Raw genomic sequence first — 17,849 nt, 5'->3', positions numbered from 1 at the left:
CCTCAGTAATGTGCCTGGCTCCATCTTTTTGGCAACCTCTTCTTAGGTATTGGAAGGCTGCTATTGGGTCCCCCAAAGCATACCACTGTCCTCTAAGCCTGATCATCCAAACAGATTTTCATCAAATAGTAATTCATCTACCTAGACTCTAACATCACAGCTTGGATACAAGGATGCTGTGGGAGACATGATGTCAAAAGCCTTGCTAAAGCCAAGGTAAATGACATCCACTGCTCTCCCGTCATTCATAAATCCAGTCATTTTATCATAGAAGGCAATCAGGTTGTTGAAGCTGGTTTTTATCCTTGGTAAATTCATGTTTATTTTTCCAAATGGCTTTTTTCTGCTTTGTGTGTTTCACCTTTATGTGCCCACAAATGGCTTTAAGAGGACTTACTGCATGATTTTCCCAGGGACTAAAGTGAGGCTGACCAGTGTGCCTTTTTTGATGATGATGATGATGATGCCTTTCTCCAGGCATTGGAGACCTCTCCTCATCTCTGACTTTTTGAAGATAGTAGAGAATGGCCTCACAATGACATAAGCCAGTTGACTTAGCATGCTAAGATATATCTCAATTGGTCCAATGGACTTGTAGGGGCTGAATATTTCACAAGAGATCCCCAACTGTGATCAGGTTCCATTACTGGTAGTTTGTCTCTTCCTTGAGCTGTGTCTATAGACACAAAGGCCTGAAAGACCTTGTTGGTGAAGACCAACTTCAGTTTCACTGCAACAGGTAATGAATAGGACAGACATTTGTGACTTTACAACTACATTTTTGCTGTTTAGAGTGGTAAAGATAATATAAATAGTACTTCCTTCACATTTTCGTGAGCTTTGGATTCTTCTCTAGAACTGTGTTGAGTTTTGAACTTAAGAGTCCCAAACATTATCTCCCTCAACTAAGGATTGTACTAGAGACGGACATGCACATGAGCTACCTTCTATTTTTTGCCTATATATGTCTGAAGGACATGGTCTTAAAAGCAGGTTTTAAGAGGGTTCAGTAGTGTTCCAGTATATATGTGGTCTTCCCAGCCACTAGACCTGGGGAATAATTTGTGCTTCAACTTACACAGAAGTCTGCTAGCATTTAAAGTGATCTTGGATTCAGCATGTGCCATTGTGTTTCCCTGAAAGGAGGAATACTACAGGATCTAAGACTTCTAATTGCTTCCTTCCAGCCCTATCATCAGTCCTCATCAATACTCCTAGATGATTTCTGTTTGCCAAAATCTCTAAGGACATGGCCTGTGAAATATCTTCAATGGTAACATATTGGAGTTTGGGACAGCATATAAGACCTCTAGCTTTTCTCTCCTATCTTTGCAGTGTCTTGTAGCAAAGATATTTATAGATGACATCACAACTGTCTACTACACCAAAAAGAAAAACAAACCCTTTCCCAGTCTTCATCTGGCAAGAAAACTTTAGCAGTTATACATTTAAATCCAAATCTAGAAGGAGAACACAAAGGCAAACTCACTCAACAGGAGACAAGATCAATAAAAGTTATAGTTTAAACCTCTGCTGACCAAAGAACTTATTTTTCACAGATAGACCTGCTCACAGACCTTTTTGCAGCCACCACAGGCCATGGTACAGAAACAGGTTTTCATTCTGGAATGCTTTTCTAATGCACGAAAGATATTGCTAGATGCCTTCATTTCCATTCTTCTGATCTCCAAGTAAATTGGAAATCAAAGGAGATGTAGCTGTCATGTCAATAGACATAGAGCATTTATTTCTGACAGTGCTGTTCAGAGACCACTGTGCTTAATCCCTTAACTCCTTTTTTGAGGCTTCCAATCTAGAGGCAACTTTAATAATAATCAGCTCATTAAAGCGTATAATTTTTTATTTCAGAGGGACTGTGCTATCCTTTTGCAAAATGGGAAGGGTTTGAACCCAAAATGTTATCAACAGGCAGATATATATTTTACTGATTTTTTTTAACCCTTCACCTCATAAAGGCCTTTCTTTTCTACGGTATTTTCTTTAAAGTTTACAGCTTAACTGTGATTTCCATATAAAGGCATAAAAGGAGAATGAATATGTTAACAGTTATGTAGAGGACAGACCAGTCTTTCTTCACTTTACAGTCTCATCCAGGATTCATGAAAGATGTAGAAATGCATTTTTCTTCTCTAAATGTGTTAATTTGATATCACCCATGGCTGAATGAATTGCTAATAGGTCTTCTTTTTGAGTTTCTCATTGAAACTTCTCTTGGTATTTCTAAACTAAAGTGGCCTTTCTGATAGAATTATGAATCTGCTGTATCAATTGGCACTCTATTAAAGTATATTTTTATGTAGAAATCCACTGTAGTAGTTTCTATACTGTAGAGCTTTCAACATATAAATATCACACCATTTATTTGTAATTATAGGGAGAAACCACATGTTCCTGGATAGAAAAGTAAGTAAGTTCAGTCACTAAGATAGTAAGATAGTAATTAAGTAAGACAGTAAGTTCAGTTGATACCTTTCTACTGAATGGCTCTATGAAAAGGACTGTTTTTCAGGACATGACTGGGGTCAGGGGATTGCCGCATTTGGAGATCTACACAGTATCACTTGATATTTCTCACCACTTTTTCATAGACATGATTACTTGTTGAAATGCTGTGCTAATATTTAGTAGGGGGATAGTCTGCCAGTACATGTTTACCTATGAGCACTTTGCCTGCTCTGCTTCTGGTAGAATATTATGTGTTAGTTTCCCACACAGGGAATGCACAAAAAATCCTGAAGAAGAACTAGTGTTATTAAGAGTTTTCCCTGCGCACACCCATTGATCTTCCCCTAAGCCCCAGAGTCCCAGATAACTTCAGAGCTTTGTAGTCAAGGAGAACTGAGGAAATTTAAAGTGTCTTCTCCTTTTGAATAAGAGAAATCACATGCATGCATGATCTCTCATGCCCCTGTGAAGTCTAGGGGTTTTTTTAAAGCAGTTCTGAACAAGTTCCACTGTTTGCGATCAAAAATGTCACATCCTTTCAGGTATGAATATGCTAGTTTATATTTAAGAACAACAGTTGTTGGTAGGTGAATCTACTCTTGCAGTGTCATCATTATTGTAGGAAGTTTTAAAGAGGGCAAATGGAGCAGCTTCCTCCCTTCTATATCCTTGCTTATAAAAGAAATGTACAGTTTGCATTTGTTGTTACCGAAAAACCTAACTTTCAGTGGTCTTGAAAATCTGAGGATCTGGGATTGCTACACCTACGATTTGGCAGCTCTTATTCAGATTTCCAGTAATTTTATTCCAGGAAAAAAATTGTCCCCTGCTAGGACAACATATTGTGCATCAGTTTCCTTCTGCAGGCAGATACTCTTTTTTGTATGCATAATGCACTGTTTCCATCTGAAACTGTAAAATAAAACTGGAATAGTAAAGTAAAGTTGTATACTTCAGTACAACAAAAGCAAAAATCGTAACAGTTATATATTTTAGTACAGTTGAAGAACAGATTTCGTTGTACTCTTATTATGTAGTTTGTTTTGCTGAGAAATACCCTACAGTCCATCTCCTCCTACATACTCACTCAATGCATTTTTAGTATTCCCTATTAAATAACCTTGAAAATTAACTTCTCCTGTTCCCCTCTATCATGTTATTTTGCAGCTATCCTTGCGGCAAACTTTACTGCTGTTCCTCCTACTCGCTGGCAAAGCTTCTTCCCCCAGGTTTACTTCTTTAGCTTTCCTCTTCATTTCACAATCTTAAAGATGAAACAAGAAGCTATTTGTTTCTTGTTTTGGGATATCTTAGACATTTTTCACACGTGAAATAACAAGAACGCTGAGTGAGTTTTTCTCCCTGATGCTTCTGGAAGAGACTTTGAGACATTGTGGGCAGACCACTAGCATTTGCATCCCATACAGGAGATGTTTACTGTCAACAGAATGCTCATTTATCTCTCTGGATTTGACTTAAGCAGTTATCAACAAAAACAAAACATTAAACAAATAAACAATCCTAATGCAAAGCGCGTTTTCTTGGGAACATATTTTGATTTTATATTTCTGGATGGCATAATCACAAACATCATACAGTATGTGTTCTAGGAGAAGCCGTAGATGAGCTATGAAAAATAAAAATATATAAAGATAAAAGGAAAAAATAACAGTGTTTTTATATATTATAATTCTAACAAGGAAAAAATGACCCTAACTCTTTTTATATGTTCCCCACCCTCAATTTTCCGTAGTATAGTTTTCCTTTATCTATTTCCAGCAATTTAGGGAGTCACAAAGTAAGTATTGAAAAACTTATAATAATAATAATAATAATAATAATAATAATAATAATACACTCAGAGCAATCCTACCTCTCTGTAAAGGACAGGCTCTTTGTTTTTCTTGCCTAACATTTTATTACTAGGGATTCATGCATGACTTTACAGTCTTTGTTCTTCAGAGTACATCTGCTCCTGCTGTTTGTTCACCACCTGAAATCATAATCATTTGTTTGTGACATCACAATTAGTTACTGTGAAGATGATTAGATTGTCACCAACAGATGATTATGATTTCAGATGGTAAATGAGCAGCAGGAGCAGATGAACTCCCAAGGAACAAAGATACTTGATCTCATGCAATTTTCTCAGTAAAAAAAGAAAAAGCAGTGAGAAAAGAGCAAATAGATATTCAGAAGTTTCTTAAATCTGTGATGAGAAAATTCAAACATTTTTCCATAAATAACATGTATTTTAGTATTTCTAAAAATCTACCTAAATAATAAGAGATTAAGAATATAAGAAATATAAAAAATAGGAAAATATATGCGTGTTATTGTAAGCCCTAACTGAATGGTTACGTCAAATTCTTACTTAGATGTTTCTTTACTGGTTTTGGGGGAGAAAATAAATGCAAAATAAATCATGTATTTATGGAATTTTGCACAGTAATACAATTTCACTTTGGAGGAAACAAAATGTATGTGAACTTTATAGTTCTGGCCCCCACTAGTTTTATGAAGACTTCTTTTTATAGTCCTCTACATGTTTATTTTTCAACTGGGGATTTTGGTGAAGACGTCCAGTAGATAATTTAATACCCCAGTATGAACAGTAACTGAAGTCTACAGTTTGGGAATAAAGTTTTTGTTTTGTATTTCAGACATTTTTAATTGGAGTTTATAAGTGTTACATTTTGCTGAAATATGTAATTCTTTGGGGTTTATTTAAAAGCTGATTTGCAGTAGATTGCATGCATTTTTGCTCACTAAGTACTGCTGTTTCCTTGGACATCACTTTTGAATTGCTTCCAAACTTACTAAACTTCGTCAATTATAATACACTCTTGCTAAGAGTTAGATTGATACGTTGCTAAACATTTGTTGAATTATTTGTCATTATGAATAGAAACCACAGTAAGAGGGGTTGACAACAGCATGTATTTGAAGCACAGGCCACAGAACAGTAGTTTTCCATCTGTTTGGTCTGGGTTTTTTTGTTTTGTTTTGTGGGGTTTTTTTAGCAAACATACTGTCAGATGAACATTATACCATTACTGTGTGTTTCAGGGAGCACTTCCATCAGCTAAGCCACTTGCCTATACTCTGTATGTCTCACAACTTTGGCTAGAGTCTCTTATAGCAGTTGGTTATGTTTAAATAACACCTTGCCTCTGTAGCTGCTGAGTTGATGTGCTAATTTTTTTTTTGTTAAAAAAAAAGGATTCATCCCATCTTCTAGCAAGGGTCTTTCTTAGATAACTATATTTTCTTTCTAACTGAAGACATAGGAAAATTAAATTTAGAAGCAGAGGAGATTTGTTCAATTTTGTTTTTCTCTGAGTTATTGAAGCTAGGAAGTCTATGCTGTGTTTTCCATTATTAATGTGTCATTTAACGTGTTCTTTTTCAGTTTAATCTAGCAATGAGAATGAGATAATGTATCCAGAATAACACTAATTAAATACTTCTTGCATATATTTTTTGAAACAGTTGAAAAAAAATTCTGAAACACCTAACATTAAAAAACACCTTGTATTAACAAAACAGGGAAGGGAGTGTGGTTATTTTTTCCTTGCTCTTTTGAGAACTAGTGGCAAGATCCAAATCAGCATTTTTGTGTGTAAGTGGGATTTGGGCACAACTCAGGTGTGTAAGATGACAACTGCAATTGGTCCTCCTCCTTTTCCTATGTTTCCCCTTTTGAGATGCTCAGTTAGGTGCTTAAAGTACTGCAAGTTTTGCATCTTCAGATGTAATGCTTTCTTTGCTGAGTTTAGAGTACAGAGTGTATTTCTAAAGTACCTAGTGTTTTAAACACGTGCCCAGAAAGTTGGGAGACTTAGATTTAGTTTTCCTTCTTCACCAGAAGGAGAGTACTCATGGGGTGCAGAGTAATCTAGATAATAGCAGCTGCCTTTTGGAGATGTGTATCTAATATCATTATGACTTGCAGACAGAAAATAAAAAATCAGATGCTGTCAAATTGCAAGAAATCCACAGAGAAGGAGTGATCTAAAGAAATCATGACTTTGTAGTCTGTCTGTTGATTAAAGCACTTGTGAGTGGAAGTGCAGATAAGTATTCTGGTGTTCCCTGGCTGGTTTACAGATATTATATTCTACATATTTTAGACACAGGTTAAAAAAAAAAAAGTGTTGCAAGCAACCTGCCACCTGGCTCTTGAGTAGTATGGATTGTGCATATGTAAGAAACATACACTTGGGCTGTGAAGCTTGTGGTTTGGATGCCCTCAGGCTGAGAAGAAACCTGAGTCAGCTTTCTAGGAGACTGCTTAACCATTAAACTCTTGATGTAGAAAATGTATAAAGAGGGAACAGCCACCATGACAGTAGATAGCCAGCTCTGTGGGTAGAGATAATTTCAGAGAAATTATCCTTTTGCTTTTCCTGGTCCCCTGGAATTCCTATGTGAATTAAATTTGTTCAAGGTTGCTAGTCTATTCTTTGGGAAAAAAACTGCATGTGAAATAGTAACGCAGAGCTCTTTTTTGATGTTAACTCTCAAATTCAGATTTAATAATGTAATTCTGCAAACTATCTGCATTTGGATTTCTGTCTTCAGCCAAGCAAATGGAGCAGTATCACACAATTACCCTCAATACTGTGTTTCTCTAAATACTTTCACTTTTCTGAAGTCTTTTTGACTTTTCCTACTCCCTCCCAACCTGGAAGCCACCGTGTACCTCACCCTTAGTCTAGGATAATAAAGTTCTTGAAGAATTGAATCACTTGAACTGAGGCTTTACTGCTGTCAGAACCAAGATTTAATTCTCCACTCTCTCCTCCATCCCCTTTCCTTTACATCAAACTTCTTATCCCTATGACTTCCACTCCCCCACCGCTTTCTCCTCCTCTGATTTGATCTTCACTCGTACCTATGCGGTGCTTGTTAATGTCCCCCTTGACCTTCTTAGCTTCAGCAACCTCTCTATCCTTGTCCAGTAGACTTGCCTCATTCTTTCATCTCTTCTGCGTGTGGGTCATGCCTTTGTTTTCATCATCACAATTCTTATTCCCCTCTTAATCTGTTAATGAATAGTCTTGCCTGCATAGGTCACCCCTGGTTGCACTTACGCACTCTCCTAATTGCTTTAGCCCCTCAAAAATCACTTTCTTCTAGCTTTTACAAGCAGCTTCATGTGCCAGCTCACTAGCTTGATTTGCTCCTGCTCCAAATTTGCTGATCATCTTTACTGAAAAGAATACTGTCCTTTCTTCTGCATTTAGATTGGTTGTTTTCAGAACCTGCTTCATCTTAATCTTAGGTTATCTGGTACACTGATCTATTGTTGGAAACTTACGATGCAGAAATTATCATGTAAAAATAGTGGTGTAGGTGTTTTGTCTGTCTATTTCATAGAATATCCTGTAGAAATTTCCCATTGCCAACACTAAGTCTTTTTTTTACCAAAATCTTATGTTCCCAAGCAGGAGTAAAGCTGTGGGGAGGTTTCAAAGGACTTCCTCACATGAGTTAAGCACCAAATGTTACAGAAATTTATACAATTTAAGTATTCTGCGATACGGCAATTTCCTTTTTGTCTGTACAGAAAATATTCCATAGAAGTTAAGGATATAAAGAACTGACTTCGTGAAGAACTAAATAGTATTTACTTCAGTGTCATGGTTATTTTAAGGTTAAATAAACTAGTATTTTAATGAGTGACTTTATATAACACCAGTTTGTTTAAGGTCATGTAGATGAGATCTTTTGATTGAAGGACATCGTGTAATGACAAAACATTTTTTCATGTCTGAATATTGCAGTAGCTGGTGACTTAGAAATACCACAGATAGCTGTATTAAGTAGGTAATGATTGCATCTTGGTATTTCAAGCCAAGATTGTGTGTAGACGATTACTGAGAACGCAGTGGCCATACTATTTGCCTATTCAATTGTTTGGCTGACATTTTCTGAGTTCCTACTGAGGTAATAAAACAAAATTTGAAAATATTCTAGTATATAAATAGGCTTTTACAGTGAGTGGAGTATAAAACAATAATTTCTTTTTATGATAATATCTACATTTTTCAGTCTTGTTATTGAAATAGTTATTTGGTTTTGTAAATTCTCTTTTTTGCTCTCACTGGATTTCTAATGGGCCATATTCTAGGGCATGTTGAGAACCTGCCAGTTCTATGGAGGAATTATTGCTTGTGAAAGTCCTCTATGTCTCTTAAGGTTTTGTCATTTTAACTTAGATAATAGTGAAGTCAGGATTAGACCTGGGTCTAACTTTTCCTGCTTAACGCCTTACTACAAGATTTTGCCACGTACTTTAAGCAGCACAATATAAGGCGGCTTTACTCAATGTGAATACAGGTAGCATGATCTGAAAGCAAGCTTTTTGTTGATTATCTATCAAGTATTTCATTCAGTTCCAAAAATAGTGATTCTCTCTTTGTGATAGGTCATTTCAAATATCAGGGTGTTAAACTTTATGAGTATGTCATATACAGAATTATATCATGGTTTACCTTGCATCATTACACAAGCCATGAAAGCACTCCTTCATGCTGGTGCCCCATATCACTGGTTGTAGTGCAGGGAAGAGCATGTGCTCTTCAGGGGTGTCAGGGGGAGTCATACACCAGCTGACACTGCTTCTGATGCACCGACAAGTATAGCTTTCCTGTAGGACAGGTGAGAGCCTAGGGAGAAAATTGTAGTTCTCTGAGAAAGAATAAAGTTGTGGTTTCGACCAAGTATATTGAGTGTCCATAAACACGAAAAGTCAATGAGTAACCTTGAACTAGGAGAAGTCATTGAGTGAAGGCAGAGGAAGAGTATCACTACAGTGTTGATCAAGTAGAAAAGAGAGAAAATTAGCACTGGTGTATATATATGCAGATTGACAATACAAGCCTGATTCTGTAGGTCATCTTTTGGAGTTGAATGATAAAATAAAAATTTCAGCTTTTTGTGTTTTCTGATCTTCCTGACAGAAATAGAAAACTGAAAATGGGAAACCAGTGGTACCAGTATAGACACTAATACCTGTGAGTGTGTAGGCAACACTGTCATCACTCCGAACTTTTCCTAACTTAGTAGCCTGCTGCTGTGGGGTAACTTGTCACTGTCCTGTATCAGCAAATTCAATTTTTGCAGAGTCTTATTACATTGAGGCTCATTTGGTGATATTGTCAGTCGTTCTCCTTCCTCATCCCATTCTCCATGCAGAAAGTCCCTCCGATGGTTAGTTTTGTTTTCCATGAACTCCAGAAGGGATGGAGGTCCAGACAGTGGAGGACCCTTTTGTAGAAAGGTCCCCTTGCCTTCCCAGCCAAGGGCACCCTGTCTTCCCAGCCAAGGGGACCCTAAAGAGAAAGGGTTAGGGATAAAAATAACACCACTCCAACAGATCTTTTGGAGACTGCCTCTATTGCTGCTGCTATGAAAAGAAGTGGAATCAAAGCACTAAGATTACACTTCAAGGGGAAGGCTTGTGAGGGATAGTTGGGCCATTTTGTATCTTAATTGTACACTTGCCTTGGAGTCTAAACTGTTTTGCAGTTGTCTGATATGTGACAGCAAAAGTAGACAATGGAAGATCAAGAAATTTACTCTTAGGTAAGAGAGGTCTTTGGTGTGGAGTTTTCGGAGACTTCAGAAGATTATAGGAGACTGCTAACAATTACCGCCAAGGATGAATAAGACATGTTTTTCAAATGTTAGTGATTACGTTGCATAGCTAGCCTGCATGTTTTCGTAGCACATTTGCCCACAGGTTTAAATAATATAAATGGAAATCATTTTAACATGTTTCATGAATGTACCTCTAAGTTAATGTCCAGCAGAAGGTGCAATGGTCTAAATGGTAGTATTATAGATCCTGTGACTCCAAATAATTACAGTGCTACCTTTGGAGTATGGTGAAGTTAGTATGGGATAAGTATTTAGTGGACATAAAAATCCAAATTTTTTTTAGCTGAAAGACTAACAAAAATATGAAAATATTCACCTAGAGGTGTTCTCCTGCAATGCATAAAGGTGTTAGAGTACAGTATTTCTTTCTTACATGTTTTTTTATTAAAGTGCTTGTTTCAAGACTAATTACAATAATTTCTGAAGAGTTCTTTTGTTCTTACACTTACTCCTCTGTTGATGTCACACTCCTTGTCTTGTGATAACAGCTTTACTACTGTAACTAAACTATTATATATATACACTCTTCTACAATTCAACAGAGTTGAAGTAAGCAGACAAGAGTGAAGAATATTAAAAAAATCCTCATTAATATATTAAAAATAGATAATGAATTACACTTAATATATGCTTGATAGAAGTTTTCAGAGAGACCAAGTTTTTATTGGCTTTTTAAAACAAGTTTGTAAGAAGCTTCATGAAACATAGGCCCTGAATATAAAAAGTTAATAGCTTGCAACTATATTAACGCGATGTCTGGAATATTACATTACTTTGTTTCCAGAGATAATCAATGATGGTAATATAATATCTGCCTCTCAAAGCCAATGTATGATTTAAATTAATTATTGCTTATAAAGCACTTTGAAGTCTTTAGCAGAAAGGTGTTGCATAAGTGTAAAAGTACTATTATTAATTTAACATCACCATTAGAGTAAAGTCAGTACTTTAGGAGCATTTGCTATACTCTGCTCAATATCTTTTTATTCATCATATGCTGCATATTAGTTATTTTAACATTTAGAAAGCTTAGTAATCTGGAAGTATTCCAAACCATTGTTCCAGACAGCAGTTAGATATTTGGGTGGATCATGTAAAAACAGTGAAATGGCTGAGAAAGCATGTAAAATGTTTGTTTTAAGTAATATTACATCAATGGAACAGACATCTGCAGCACTGGACTTGATTTTAAACTTCTTTAAACTTTTTTTAAGTTAATGTTGTACTATGTTTTTCTAAAATTGAGCTGGGGGGCTAATATATTGTTTCTAAACAAGTATACTGTTTTACCTTTTGTTCAATTTTCATTTCTGTTTCTCAAATATTTATAAGAAATCAGCTTTACAGTGGGCAGATCTTAGGAGGCGATGAACACCTGCCACTCAATATTATTGTTGTTCGGTTTTGTAAGCTAATGTCAACTATCAATATCTGTATTATCTATTTTAATTTTCATTCCTGTTTTCTCTTGTATAAGACTATTTAAAAATATGAGCAGTGATAGGCCTTGGAACTTAGAGCCTCAGAAAAAAGGGTATAAAATCACTCTTATCATATAGTCATTATGTGCTATAAAATAATGCTGCTTGTTTACCCAGTTGTTGTTATCTATAAGGTTATATTCTAAATTGTCCCAAATGGAGAAAAAGAAATTTTAGGGACCCTGTCCTCCATCCTTCCCAGTAGCATTGTCTTGAATTTGTGCTTAGCTCTAGAGTTCAGCACAGGGTCCACTGGCTTTGGAGCCAGTTGTAAGACTGGGTAAAACACCTTTAGAGTCCAACCAGGCTCCCCAGCCCCAGGAAGGTAGGTGGGGAGAGCAATCAGGTGAATAACAGATACTTCTTTGTGAATGGTATATGCTGATGTTCCAGTTTTCTGAAAGCAATATTAATTTAAAAGCCAAATGTGTGAGTAAATCAATTAAAAGATTCACCTGTAAGCACTTTGCTGAGTCAGCAGTGAGAAGTTCAATTTTCACCATGTACTTGAAAATGAGGATATTAATTACTGATAATATTTTTTGAGTGTTCTCCTTGTGGTAGACATTTTATTTAAAATACTATTAGGATTAGAGGAATTCTTTCTAGGTAACTGGAAATTAATTTTCTTCTCTTCTTTGAATTTATTCTACATTATGAGATGAATTTAATATGTACTGTGAATGAATTAAGCATTGAACCCTTTGATTTCTCTTGGGATTACTAAATCAGTTAACAAACAGGGTTATCAATCCTAGAATGAAATGCCATATGGCTCAGGTTCACCCATGTTATTTTCAGATATATGCTAGAAGATTAAAATATGCTATTAATATGAAATTACACATTTCAACGTCATTTTTCAATTTATTAATAATAAGAAAGAGCTTTTCCTCTTATATCAGCAAACTGGGTACTCATGTTTCCAACAAATGCTTCATTGTATATGAAAACTAGCAAACTTCAACCTTAATTCTGCACATTTCCACGCACAGGAATATCAGCAAAATTGATCAAGTATGTACTCCTGGTTTTAAGCAGGTTTAGGGCTGAGATGTTTTCTAAAAATTTATTAAAAAAATTGAAATGTAAACAAATTATCCCTAATTTACATGTCACTGGAAATATTTAAAAGTAATTCACATGAATAAATTTAGATCTTTTTAGCGTTTACCCTAACTCCTATTGATATTAATGATGACACATGCTTTCCTTGTTCAGTATAAATGTTGTCCAAGGCAAGTAGCTATTTGCAAACTATAGGATGCCATATAGGCAGCTAAATAAATAAATAATAAATTCCTCTTCATTGAAGAGCAGTCAGTCACATAAGAGTCGTTATCACAGTAACGATGTGGCTGCAGGGCAATTTAAGGTTATTTAAACACAGGCTGCCATTGTAATTCAGCGAACACTTTAAGCCAGCACTTGAGGCAGTGCTGCTACCACAAGAAGCCATCCTGCCCTTCTTTTGCCTCCAACAGCTCATTCTCATGAGCATCACTGCATGGTCCTACAGGTGCTGGTGCTGGGACAAGCAATAGTGCAGCTGGAGAGTACAAACAGCAGGTGTAGGTAGGAGAGGAAAGAACTACTTCTAGTGGCAACAAGTGCTGACATAGGCTCATTTAAGTTATTTGTGAAATAACAGCCTAAATTATTGTACCAGGTAGGAGGCAGAGGATTGTAGTGAAATAATGATTGTGCTACTATTTTGAAGTAGCAGCTGTTCCTTGCGGTTTGTAGATCTCCAAACCTTATTTGTTCATGTTGTGTATTCTGTGCTAGCCGCAAGTCCAGGTTTGTGCCTTCTTAAAAAGAGTAGGGGAAGAGGAAGAAGAGGGACACTTCAGATCTGCTTTGTTTCTAAATAAATTATGCAATTTCATTTACAATTACTGTGGAAAAAAAGATATGGCTTCTAAATGCTTACTTTGCTTTCCACTGCAAAATACGTTAATTAAAATTGTCTACACGTCAAACCCATTTTTGAGTAATGAGAATGATCTTTGTTTTTATTTTCAGCGCCAAAGGGAATACTCCATCTCTCTCCTGATGTTTATCAAGAGATGGAAGCAAGCCGCAACAAATCAGCCCCTGGTACCACTGTAAGCTATTTGTCGTCCAAAGAAATGAGCCAGACTTCTAGCTCTTTCTTCAGCATATCTCCTACAACAAATAGCACAGCTACGATTGCCAGGGAACTTCTCATGAATGGAACGTCCCCAACTGCCGAAGCCATAGGTCTAAAAGGAATATCTCCTGCTTCCCCCTGTTCTGCAGTGCAGCCTTCAAAACAGCTGGAGTATTTGGCAAGGATTCAAGGCTTTCAGGTATGGGAGGGGGAAAATGAAGCTCTTCAGCCAGAATCATAGCATTGCCATCAAGGTTTCACTCTTGCCCTCTTGAATGTGGGCATGCATGTAACTTATCTTGTAAAATTAGCTGGTGTCCAAGGCAGTTTCTGGGTCCAGGAGATACAACCCTGCACCAATATACATGTCCCTCCTTCTCTCTTTTGTTCCTTCCTTCCATTCACCTTACTGCAGGCCATCTTTCTCTTCTTTGTTTATTCTCCTTAAATAATTACAGGCTTAAATTATGCTTTTTACTTGCACTTCTTTGAGAGTCTTCACCTCTTGGCATTAGAAGCTTTACATACTGCTCTGGCGTTGGTTTCTCTCTTCAACTGATCCAGAAGGTACTGACGCACCACCTTAACTTTGCATTTGTCTTCTGGGCTAGGTCGTTAAAGCCAGCTTCCCCCCCTGCACCTCTTAGTTGTAACCTGTAGAACGTTTTGATCAGAAGGTGCAGCCTAGGAGCAGACCTGGTGCCAGAGCAATGCAGAATGTTTATGACATCACAGTCAATACTAGAGAATGTAAGATGAACCATGCTGGGTCAGCGCATGAGTCCTTCAGCACTGATAACCTGTATCCAGCAATGGCAAGTACCCTACATTTCATGGGACAGTAGCAGCCTCTGTAGTACATCCAGTCTTTTCTGCAGTGTGGAAGAAGGGAAAAGGAAGCCTCTTCCCAATCACCATTACATGCAAAATTACACGTGTATATGGGTAGTAGCTCATTTTACTCTGTTGCACCATTGGGGAATAGGACCAGCTATGTAGAAATATTGTTTTTCCTGTCATAGGTTTTTGTTTTGGTTTCATTTTTTCCTTTTCAGAGTTGTGAATTTGTTTCATTTGAAAAGTTGGTTTCGTATGTTCTAGCATATGTAATTTGATCATGTAACCAAATTCTGGAAATGGGAGGTTTCTTTTAGAACTTTTGCATGCCTGATAATGATTTTTTTCGTCGCAGCCCATGTAATTTACCAAGTATGCAGTTGTTGGAAGTGAAGGAGGCTGCTAGCACTCAAGAAATAGTGTCAGATGTTCTGTTGGCATAAGCAGCATAGTTAAATTACATTTGCATACATCAGATATCACCAGTTGTGGATTTGACCTAACGCTGTTTCTGTCTAAAGTGTACGTTCAGCTTTCTTTTGGTCTTTATTTTTAAAATGTCATTTTTGATTCATTAGTTTGGATGTCTCTTAATGCAAGAAACGGTAAAAGCCTAAGTCTCACTGTAGTAGAGTTAAGCTGCTAATAGGAATTCAGTTTTCCTGAGTTCCATTTGTTACCTGCCTGCAGTAGAAACAGATGAATTCTGATGAAAAGAAATTCAATCCATGAAGTTTTCACTGCTCACTTTCACATCTTGTCAGATTGCTTGTGTCTACTAGTAACACTTTATTTTCATAGAACCGATGCACAATTTATGTTACTGTTTTGATTCCTACTTGCCTACAGTATGTGGTTACTGTAAAATGATTAGTTGTGTTTTTCCTGTTTTTTTCATGTTTTGATTCTAGATGCTTATGTAGAAATTGTTTTTAAAGGGTCTTACCTTGAGCCAAAAAATATAATCCGTTTCATCCGTAAACTAGACTACTACTTTTTACTTGGCCCTGATACAAACCAAGCAGTTTGGTAGAGAATCTCGATTATTAACATCAATCTGCTGGGTATGTCACTGATGGTTTTACATCATCTTAGCATGCTTTTTAACACCTCGCTTGAATAAACCTGGTATTGACGTGAAACTCTGCCACTGCTGGGTGGCTGATCTGAGGTGGAGCAGTGAACAGAATCTCTGTGGGAAATGGCTCAGTGGCCTGTCAGGTGCATATCACAGGTCTCTTCACCATTTCAGCCTAGAAAGCTCTTTGTGTTTAAGAGTTTAAAAGCCGATTTCTTTACCGGTTAACTTTCTCAGGCATATTTACTAAGCAGAAAACTACTGCATTTGCAAACAGCTAGCTTGTTTCATGTTTCCTGAATGACCCAAAATGATTTTAAATTGTAGCATGTATTTGTATTCTGGTCCGGATGATAACCATAGTTTTGTCTTTCATTGAAGAACGTATACATTCTGTTCTGTTACAATGTATTTTTGAATTTTTAAAAAAATCAATAAATACTCATATGATGTTTCATTTGTAAATGTAAAAAAATGTTATTTTCTTATTTGAATGGGGTTTTTTAACTTCTTTAGCTGCAGGGGACATCTTTAAAATGTGGTTACTTAATTTAAATTCTTCTGAACTGTTTGTATATGATCTCAGCCATGTTCTATTGTAAGCCTTTAATATTAAGAGTTATTGGGACCAATCTATGGAAAAAGTACTAAAAAATTACATTTTTATGGTTTATGACTTATTCTAAAGATACTTGTAATTGATAAGCAGTAGCTCATTGTCACTGGAAAACAGGTGTTTAGCTTGGATACTTTCAAGGCTCAGGCTTCAAATTACCAGCAATAATTAAACACAAATACTTAAAGCAAGCCTTTACAAACTCTGAATAAAGCATTTTTAGTGCTTGCTTCGTATTTATGAATACGATCTACCGGTTAATTCTTTTGCAGACTTTGCCCAGAGATTGTTTAAAGGAAAATTCAGCTTTGGTAAAATTGTTATTTTTAAGTGACTGTGGTATTTTGGTCATTGTTTTGTAACTAGATTAGGAAAGTTACAGTTATTTCTGCTGACCGTTTAAGTGCAGTAAATTATTCAGAGAGTTTGTTTAAATGGAAACATTTAGAGAAGCTGTTTACATGTGAATAACATGAGCCTCCAGTTTTTGCTGAGGCAAAATACAAATTGCAGGTAGTCCAGTAGGAAATTCCCCTGGGAGTTTCCATGAAGCAAAGATCATAAAACTTAAAAAAGCCATGACTGAGTGCCCACAGTCAGTCTTGGTGCACGGCTGCAGCCATACTTGGCTTGCTGCATTGGCAGGACTTAGCAATCTTAACTTTTTCTCTGTAGTGACTACATAATAAAACCTCGCACAGGATATAGTTTCTATGTGATGTATTCCTTTGATTGCAATGGTTACACAATTTATATCTTTTTTTCCCCTCCTCTACATTTGTTCAGTGCTTAACTGTTCCATTTTATACATTGATGGATTTCAATGTTTTGGGGCATTTCCAGATGTTTCTCATTTCCCCAACCAGTAGCAAAGGCATACGTTTCTGAGTGACTGCACGCACAGGAGAAGTTCTGCTGGACACTCTCGAGTCAAGTTTACTTGTGGCACATACATTTTAGCTTATGGTTTTGAGTTGTCGGCAGAGGTGGGCCTAAACTAAATTTCCACACTTTGTACGAGGGTTGACACTGAGCTCAAACCCTTCCCTATAGTGGCTTTAAACAAAACAAACACTCATTTTGCTTTGTTGGAGGTTGGATTTGGAAATCAGTCTAGGAGTGCTTGGATCTCACTACTGAGATACATATGTGAGGAAAATTTCAGGGAAATTCAACCCTCAGTGAATTTCAAGGAAAGAATGTAATTGCAAATTTCTTGGAGCAGGTCAAACTTCAAAAAGCACCTAAAAAACATTTTCAAATTTGCCACATGCACTATGGATGCTAATAGCAAGTAATTTAGAGGTGTAAAATCATCTAAAAAGGTGGATGCTTCTTGGGATTTTCATAAACATCTGTGCAGATTAGGTACCTGACTTCTGGTTCACTTGTAAGCCTGGGCACCCTACACGGTGTTTTGCAAATTTGGGCTGTTGCCCCACACTGTGAACTCATTGCCTGAAGTCAGTCATACCTTTGAGACTTCTGCCCTGTACTGTGTTGTCTGATGCAGACATGTCCTCACGTGCTGTGGGTTGTCATTCTGGTGTGAGTGATAATTGTACTTTC

The 17,849-nt window shown here is 36.7% G+C and overlaps 1 protein-coding gene across 3 annotated transcripts in view; it reads left to right on the top strand.

The window, feature by feature from the left end:
- STAU2 (staufen double-stranded RNA binding protein 2) overlaps positions 1 to 17,849 on the top strand; it is a 176,530-nt gene that overhangs the window by 80,276 nt on the left and 78,405 nt on the right. For all 3 annotated transcript variants that reach the window (XM_075023454.1, XM_075023452.1, XM_075023453.1), the window contains exon 12: positions 13,641 to 13,948. In XM_075023454.1, the coding sequence (XP_074879555.1) occupies positions 13,641 to 13,948 (308 nt within the window). The remainder of the gene's footprint in view (positions 1 to 13,640; positions 13,949 to 17,849) is intronic.

Source organism: Buteo buteo, chromosome 3 (assembly GCF_964188355.1).
Source record: "Buteo buteo chromosome 3, bButBut1.hap1.1, whole genome shotgun sequence".
NCBI classification, from domain to species: Eukaryota; Metazoa; Chordata; class Aves; order Accipitriformes; family Accipitridae; genus Buteo; species Buteo buteo.
This window is presented reverse-complemented; position numbering and strand designations above follow the sequence as displayed.